The following is a 9,617-nucleotide window of genomic DNA, read 5'->3' on the forward strand; positions in this document are numbered from 1 at the left end:
ATTGTCTGAATATTATGTGCATCGTAAACATTGTTTTTAAAAATGGAGTTCAAAATCCTCTAGACTTCTCTACCGCCGTTCGTATTAGTGAGCAGTTTCACTAATACATGCACTATTGCACTAAGCACTATTGAAAAAAAAACAAACCGCTGTTGAAAATACTAAACAAATCGATTTTACCCGGCTACACAAGTCAGGTTGATTAGTGATATCTTGCGGCAAGAAGTCTTCTCCTCTAAAAATTCCACGTTCTCCTTTTGACTTTGAAAACATAACTGGTAATTTCTACTAAAATATACCTTCTTGAGAACGATGGAATGTTTATGCGAAATTAAAACTCATAAGACGAATTTGTGATATGTTTTCCATAAAATAATACATTTGTCGCATGTAAACAGGATTACTTACTTTTAAGATGTTATCACTCAACGTCAAGTTTAAACTGCTCAAAATTGAGCTATACACAACTTACTCAATTTTAACTTGGCGCACGGAACTGTCGAGTTGGGTGAATAGAACTCAATTTTGGGTTGTTTTGCTCTTTTCATTTTTGACAATAACAAGAGAGCAAGTGAGAGGTATCAACTCAAAAGTAAGTTTAAAGAACTCATCCGTTGGGTAAAGCTGGTTCTTTGTGTATGTTTTTGTTGTGAGTTTACCCAACCGTTTTTGGCTCACCTTATGTTATAATTTGAGGATCATTACTTGTGCGCAAACGCTTATAAAACTACGGTTTTACGTTAAAATTTGTTGTGTCTTGGGAGAATTTATTTTAAGGAATAAGTGCGCCGAAGACACCAAAGAGATTTAATGTAACTGTATAATTCTTGCATTGCACAATATCGCTTGGGAGAATTTTGCACGATGTGTTTCATGCAAATTTGCATAAATCTACAATGTTGCATACAAACTTGTTAACAATTCCGTGCTATGTTTAGCTAGGAAACAAGTAGAATTTACAAGCTCTTATTTTTCTTCATTCTGCTATCGAATTTTTATCACTGGTTTTCGACATTTTCTATGACCTATATCCAGCAAAACACTTTTTCCACACATAAAAATAACACATGAACTTAACTGCCGCCATAAGCATAAATGTTCCATATGCTATGCAATCCTTATGGATCGTGGGACATTTATGCTGATAATGGCAGTTAACCCCAAAATTACTGTTGATAAAGGCACAACAACAAACACAATAGATTCGAAAGGTTCGCGAAGCTATTCACTCGTATCACTCTCACTTGGTCGAACGTGTGGTGTCCAATCGAATAAAAATGATAAATTATATTTATTCAATTTCAAACACAACACTATGGCCGTATCGTTGGTCAGCCGACGTCTAGGTTGTTATGTATAAGATGAGGAAATATCTTACGTTTTCCTTTGGTCTCTTCTTTATTTCTTTGAACATAACTCCGCTAGAGTGACGATTCCCATAGGATAGCATAAATGCTCGATAGTGCAAAGCATACAAGCAGGACAGCATTCCTGCAGAGCCAACTCGTGAACATACAATGTTCGTGCCATTCTAGACAAAAGCAGATTAAGTTAAAACAACTAAAATGAAAGCACACAAAATTATCAGCGTAAGCATTAGTATGACTTTAATTTGTAAAGTATTTGTCATTATAACTTTCGATTATTTTTAAATAACAGCAACTAAAACAAGAGTTAAAGTAGCTGTAATCTAGTTGAAATCAAAAACTCATTTGATTTCTTGACAATAATTCTTTTATTTTACAACATACACGCTCAAACACAAGTGCTCGTTCCCGTACCAAACTGCTCATTATAAACTGAAATCAACAATTATTTATTTTCTCTAATGCTATGCTAATTGCTTCCTATTAAAATGTTAATTATCTAATTGATTTCATCCTTTCTCGTTCATTGCTTTTAACGTTAATTTTCTCAATTACAGGTACTGTTAACGCCAATGGAGAAACTAAACGGCAGCGAACATCCTATACGCGCTATCAAACTCTGGAGCTTGAGAAGGAATTTCATTTCAATCGATACTTGACGCGAAGAAGGCGAATTGAGATAGCTCATGCTCTCTGCTTGACAGAACGACAAATCAAGATCTGGTTTCAGAATCGTCGGATGAAATGGAAAAAGGAACACAAAATGGCATCGATGAATATCGTTCCGTACCATATGTCACCTTATGGACATCCATACCAGTTCGATATCCATCCATCACAATTTGCACATCTTAGTGCATAGGACGCGTGGCACTTTTCGGGTACTGGTTAGAGACTCAACCAGCTTTATCAGGAACAATATCAGGGATATCAAAATAATCAAGATAGTGTTTTGTTCAGTGGCAACACTACACCATCTGATTCCACCAAGTATAATCAAGAGTTTTGACTTTCCCCGGCATAGCTTAGGGAAATTACGTTCTAGAAGCTTGACCGTCGAGGACTGGTAAAACTCACAGAAATGTGTAAAGCAAGATGATATCCCAGGTAGAAACTGTCGCAAGCTGCTGTTGAGATATTCATTATATGAGAAATCCTTTCTTCGATTTTATCTTTGTCCCCAATTCATAATTTATTGTACTTTCTGGTCCTTCTCCTATCAGCTGTGTAAATAAATGATAAATTCGAAGAAAGAATTAATAAAACCTTCTCTAATCAGTATTCGAAAAGCAAGCCTCGCGTTACGTGAGGCATCTCTATACTAGTATGTAAGCTATCGATGGTGTTACGTTTACTTTCCCATAATTTTCCAGTCGTTTGCAGGCTTGCATACAAGCTCTGTGCTATGAAAGTTAGCCAAGACTTGCACCAATCAATTTAGTTATGGCAAAATTATGGAAAAGTTACTATAAAAATCGTACTTGTTTCGATTGTAAGCTATCATTTTTGTTGTTAATTTCCATAGTATAACATTTTCATCTGATGTTTCATACAAACAAACATTGCCCTTAATTGAAGTTTTTTTAGTTAGGTATAACTTGAACAAGATGATATTGGTCTGAGATATTCTACACTGGTTTTAGCCTACTCAGTTACGAGTTATGCAATTAAAACATTAGATGAACTGTAAATATAGTGTGATGAAACTTTAATTTATTGAACTGCTGTAGAGCTCTTGTGAAATAATTTTAAGTAGTTAAATAATATCCACCAACGAAGATGCAATATTGAAATACTATATCACTGACCTTTGAATCAGGTGGTTGAAAATGAAATTCTATTCGATCATGTTTATGTTTATGTTGTTTCATTTAAATTCTGTTTACAGATGGCTCTGAATCTTTTATTTCTGCTCTAATATATTCACGAAAATTAACACAGACGCATAACAAATTCGGATTACACAGGGATTATGTTGAAGCAACACTTTTCTATGTCGATGAAATGATAACGAGGCTTCTCGTTTGAATTTTAATAAAATCATTTTCTTGTGAATAGCAATATTCAGGGACAAATGATGTTTCAGAAATGTAACGAGTGTAATTAGAAATAACTAGAATTATAAATATATTCGTTTTATTCTATCGCGATAAGAAGCATTAGCCAGAAGATGAAATCATGAAATTTTATGCATTCCGAGATGACACTATTTTACCGATTTAAATGGGAAAAGAAAATATTTCAAGTGAAATATTGTATCAGTACATCAGATAGGAGGTCATGTAAACACATTTTGTAATGAAAATGTAAAACGAAACAAACAATAGTCACGTTGAGAGCTGTTAGTAACCGTAGCATAATCCAACAGTGGCAGTCAAAACGTTCTAGGTTACAATAGGTCATTTACTTAAGACATAATTGCCGTTTCTATGCCAGAAATCTCATTTCAAAGCGTGTTACGACGAATTATTGGTACATTAGAATAATTGGGCAGCAAATTTATTTGATTCTTCTTTTTTTTTGCTTAAGTAATATAGCTGCTAAAATGCATCCAATTGATTAGTTTTAATTGACCGTCAATGCAGCAAAAATAAAGCAAATGGATACAAATACAGATGATGCTTTATTAATTTCAATCCGAACATTCATAATGCCTGGTCTCATAGAAAGCGTAATCCAACAAACCCAATAAATAAATCAAAACCCTTAAACAGCAGTCGCCAAAATGATTTGTCTCATTTTAGTTCGTTTTCAGGTCACATCGAACATCAGACGAAAATGTAGGTGATAATTAGTTTAGCGTGCATATGAGAATTCCAAAGAAAACACACTATCAACAGTACATGCTTGAGGCAAAGGAATGGCTTGAAATAATTAGCACAATTGATCACATGGTAGCATTCACATATTGAAGCACTTTCATGACACTCCATGAGGCGTTATTCTGGAAATAAATAGACTTAGGCATTCGAATGAGATCGGTTTTAAAATTCATTACACCAAATCTCTGAGATAAGTTTTATTTGAGCTGCCGAAAAGTAATAAGGCCATAATTTCATGGTGTTTTGAAAAATCCCAAAATAATGTGAAATTAGGATATTTCAATTTTGCCTGTATGTAGATGTAGTGCATGGGAAAAATTTAAATTTAACAATATCACAATACGCCACAAAATATTGGCAAAATTAGCAGAGTTCAGCGCCGCGCAAAATTATTGCATTTCATGATACTTTCAAGTTAATTTGATCCAACTTAAAACAAAAAACAACTAAGAAATTTTTAGATCCTTACCGAATTTATTATCAGGGTGTTGACTACCTGAAAAAAATCGCTTGAAAATCGAAAATCTTTAGGAATTTGATTGCCTGGAATTTTCGGAGAATTTCATCATCACGCAGGGAATTTTAAAATTACGGTATATTAATGGAACATTTTAATTAACGAATAAGGAATTTGTTTTTTCCATAGACATCGTCTTAGAAAATAATGTTTTGAAGTCCGTCGTGTATTGGAGTACATCAGTATGTCTAAGGGATAATTTCAAGGGAAACCGGAATAGAGTTCAAAGAGAGTTCAGGGAAGAGTGATGAGGTAAGGAAAATTTTATCTGAAATCAAAAGATTGCTTTCGAGATAGTTTTGGAGAACACCAGATTCCAATTGAATCCTAAGGTTAATTTTAAAGCAGTTCTCTGTAGAACTCCAAGAGAATCCTGCATAGGATTTAATGGGAATTCTAATGAACGTTCATAAGAATTTCTGTTTTTTTTTTCTCCTTGATTTGTTTTCCGTCGATTTTGTTTTCCGTGCTGAGCACCAATGCTACCGACGCCAGGAAGGCAGCTCCCACACCTGAGCCCTACCTATCGACTCATCAACTCATGAACTGGGGACCAACGGCTTTACTTCCCTTTCGAAGGAAGCCGTGATCAGAGATGTCATGCCTCAGAACATCCCGGCAGCGCCGACAGGGTTTGAACCCAGGCCTGCTGGGGTGAGAGGCAATCACGCTTACCACTACACCACCGGCGCCGCTTAATTTCTGTGGTTAATCTTGGAGATTAATAATAGTACAACCAGCTTGGTTGGTGGTCCAACGGTATCTAACATATATTTTCTGAGAGCATACAAATAAAAAAAAAACAGGACTTTCTTCAATTTTTTTCTTGTTTCTACTTCAACAGTTCTCAAGAACGATGTTTTGCAAGCCAATCTCCTCCGATATCTTCTGCAGCTTAACCCGGCCTAGCGGTTTTGTCTGCGCATTTGCTAAAATCTCATCTGATGGATAATATACTACGTTGAAAACTCCTGATCCGTTCAAATACCGGACAAAGCTATACCTGACATCAATTGTTTTTTTTTTTTTAGTTTCTTTGTACGGCTCAATCGAATAAACTTTACAGAGCCATGTTATCATTTTAATTAATAAATTATTAATGTTTTTAATCTAAAATTAAAGGATTTGAATCGATTACTCGCGGTCTTCTCGAGGTTAGTGGATATCAATGGTATGGATCGGGAGAGGGAGAACTCAGTAATTATACAATTATTACAGAGACAAATATAAAAAAAAAATCAAATACCAACACAATACAAACTAAACACAAGGTTAATCAAACTTACAATCTATGGTTAAAATTTTTAAAGAAAACAAATATGAGATGCATAAACTCCAGATCGCGTCTAGCCAAAATATCCCGAACTGGAACATTAGGTTGTCTACCTCGAGCCCGAAGGGAATCTTACAACTCGGATCTGCCTCCACGGTGCTCAGCACATGACAGAATAATGTGATCTGCATCCTAGTAACCTTGTCCACATTCATAGAGATTGCTGTCCCCCAGCCTAACACGGAACAAGTGAGCGCTTAGCGAATAGTGATTGGACAGCATACTACGACACATTAGAGATGATTAAATATAGCCATTAGACTGATGCAAATTTTGACATTTTCGCTCCACAGTGCTCAAACGGTCCCAAATCGGGTCCTGATTAGCGTCCCATAATTTGAAATCATTTGATAAGAAACTGACTGGGCACAAATCATTTTAAGTTTATATGGAAATTACTATCGGAAATCCAAACTGTTTGATCATTATCTTCTAGCCTTTTTCTATATTGCACTGTTCAAAAGTTCTATAGCTATCCTTATGAAAAAAATTCTCAGCTAAAGCTTTGCAGAATAAAGTTTTTAAGCCAAACTTCAATTAAAATAGTTATTAATTGTTTAAGAGATTGATAATCTTATGGCATGATCAAGCAGCTGTTTTGTGGGCAACACTGTATTCTGCACTTTGACATAGTAGCGTTGATTTTAGTGCTCTATTCTACGCGCCAGAAACACCAATGTTGCCTGCTGAACAGTTGAATGAGCATAATCATAAGACATTAGTGGCCTGAATCATTAATAAGTTTTGATGCTTACATTATGTCGAAAAGTGGTTTGAACAAAGTTGTTGCTGTGAGCTCAATTATCATTGTTTGTTTTGCTATGAGCTCAATTATCATTGTTTAAAACAAAGCGATATGGTGAATTGTTAGATGGATATGAAATGAGAAAATACAAGGAGTGTTTTACCGGCCTCGTGGAGCGGGACTATCCGGAAAAATAAAGTAGTTGTCAGCGATTTTTGCATTCAGCTGTCCCGTTTTGTTATGGGGTGTGTGGTGTAGTGAATTGCTGCACTATTTTTCCCCCCTTGATTTGTTTTTCGTCGATCTCGTTTCCCGTACTGAGTACCAATGCTTCTGACGCCAGGGAAGCAGCTCCCACACCTGGACCCTACCTATCGACCCATCAACTCATGAACCGGGGACCAACGGCTTTACTTCCCGTGATCAGAGATTTGTTGCCTCAGAAAATCAAGGTGGAGGCGACTGAGATTGAACCCAGACCCTTTGGGGTGAGAGGCAATCACGCTTATCACTACAGCACCGGCGCCATGACTCCTTCTTTTTTTCAAAAAACTCTCTAGTGACCTGTTCTTTAACTTATCACCATTGCCGGAACGCACAACCTTCGGCGACCAACCGATCGTCGTATTTCAGTTCATCATGAAATCTCTCATCTTCTCCTCAGCATCAGATTTCACGTTATTAAGGACCAATGGCTGCTTTGATCGTTTCCTAGTCTTCTTCGGAAACGGAAGTCTCGCCAATTTTCCTTCTTGGAACTATGCACAATGACGATAACGAAAGATTTTTCTATACCAACTCCCAACCCCCCTCTAAGATCTAACATCTCCCTTGTAAGAAAATGTATTTTTTAAATCTTACGTAATAAATGCATGATCCCTTTGCACTCGCAAGCAAACCTTAGGGTAGATGTACCAGTTATGGCTATACGCTCCTATTATGGTGTGTTAAAATGATGGCCTATGTGATAATTGGAACGTATAACTTTGACTGGTACTGCTTCTTCTTCTTCTTAGTATTCTTCTTATTCTTCACATTTCAAGCTTATTACTTATGGCATATTAGTTTATTGCGCGCTCTCAACTTAGTGTTCTAAATGCACTTCCACACTCATTAATTAAGAGCTTTCGATACCTATACCATTTTTGCATTAGTATAATTGTGTGGCAAGTACAATTCTATACCCAGGGAAGTCGAGAAATTTTTCAACCCGAAAAATTCATCTGGTACATCTACCTTATACCACAGTCTTTGAATTTCAAGCCGGTTACTAGTCAGAGTGCTGAAAGATTTGGAAATACTAGTCATTTCCTCGGCTTCGCTGTGACGTTTGGCAATCAGATTCGTAAGTACAATGCCTTCGACGTCAGTGTTAGTTCCGAGAAGTGGTTCTTCAGCCTGTCCCGTAGCCGCCTTCTTGATGAGGCCGTGCTGGTTTGTTCTCCATCCAATGACCGTTTGTCGCTCGTGCAGGCCCTAGAGTTCCTGGCTTCCCGGGTCACATTCTGTCGGCTTATCTTGCCATGGTGATGTACTTCCTTAGATCTTCACGAACCAGCAGCAGGTCAGTGTTGAACTTCTAGCGGCTGTAAGTCTTGACCATTTTTATGACACTGAGAAATATTTGCCGTTTCAAGGCTATTATAAAACATGTTGATTTAGAGATTACTATACAAGTTGGCCCACAAACCATTTGTTTACAAATGGCTTTTGCGCCGTTTTCAAATGTTAGCACTGATATTTTCAAAAACTAATACATTCATGTAATAGATAAGTAGATCCTTGTGAGCTGCATACTGTTTACTCTAAGAATATTTTCTGTTTTTGAACCTGTGTCAAGTAAGAGGGCCAAAATTGATCCCCTGTTTTAATTTTGTATATATCTCAGTGGAGCAGAACTTGATGCAGTTTTTACACACACGGCCGATGAGGGTACATCAGAGTTGACACGAATTTAATTCCACATTGCAAAAAGTGGGGTGGATGAGTAAAGTTTTCCTAGATACTCCTCACAAATTGGCTCGAATTTCGGTTTTTCAATTCTATTGCGCAGCCATCGACAACATATATTAACACCCAAATTTTTTTCTGAGTAGTTATAAGGTATACCGAGGTTCGTGAAATGATTTGAGGTCCGACTGAGAACAACTCATCTTCAGATAGCAAAATAACAAGCGAAACGTTACAGTTCTCGATGATAAAATAAGCCAGACAACAAGCGTCATGGGAAATTCAATTAATTTTCCCATTATTCATTCAATTTAAATCTTCAGTTTGTGTTTAATTGTATATTTTACATATTCCAAGAAGGCTGCTAGTTCTAGATATTGTGTTGACTTTACAGCGTCGTTTAATCTTATTTTTTCAGATACTTTAATATCCTTATTTTCAAAAAAAAATCAACTATCAGTTTCCTGGAAATGCCTGCTTGAGCTCGATACATTACACAATATTTCAAAATATTACATTCAAAAGGTATCAGCACACGGTAAAAAATATTTCAGAAATAGTATAGGATTTACTTCCTCTTATCAACGCGAGCTCATTTTGCAACTTTGACCTTGCAGGAAACAGCATAACCATTATTATTTGTATGAATATTAATATTATTATTATGTATAATGTATGTTTATTATTATATATTATCTAGTTCATTTCCTTATTACATACTACATTATATTGATTACATACTGGGTGGAGAGGAAGCATTGTCAGTGTGAACCTCAACCCGAGCCAGATTACAAAAACAAACATTCACACTGATGTTTGAAAGACAACAAGCAGACCCAATCTTGATACCCGATCCAGGTTAGAACTGAATCAAAAACAAATT

The 9,617-nt window shown here is 36.2% G+C and overlaps 1 protein-coding gene across 1 annotated transcript in view; it reads left to right on the forward strand.

The window, feature by feature from the left end:
• Scr (Sex combs reduced) overlaps nucleotides 1–3,979 on the forward strand; it is a 39,325-nt gene extending 35,346 nt beyond the window's left edge. The window contains exon 3 of the mRNA XM_065237392.1: nucleotides 1,925–3,979. Within this exon, the coding sequence (XP_065093464.1) occupies nucleotides 1,925–2,229 (305 nt within the window). The 3' untranslated portion in view covers nucleotides 2,230–3,979. The remainder of the gene's footprint in view (nucleotides 1–1,924) is intronic.
• Nucleotides 3,980–9,617: the final 5,638 nt, after the last annotated feature.

The sequence above is a fragment of the Ochlerotatus camptorhynchus genome, unplaced genomic scaffold, assembly GCF_037179485.1.
Source record: "Ochlerotatus camptorhynchus isolate MF236.1 unplaced genomic scaffold, CSIRO-AGI_Acam_v1.1 ptg000614l, whole genome shotgun sequence".
NCBI lineage: Eukaryota > Metazoa > Arthropoda > Insecta > Diptera > Culicidae > Ochlerotatus > Ochlerotatus camptorhynchus.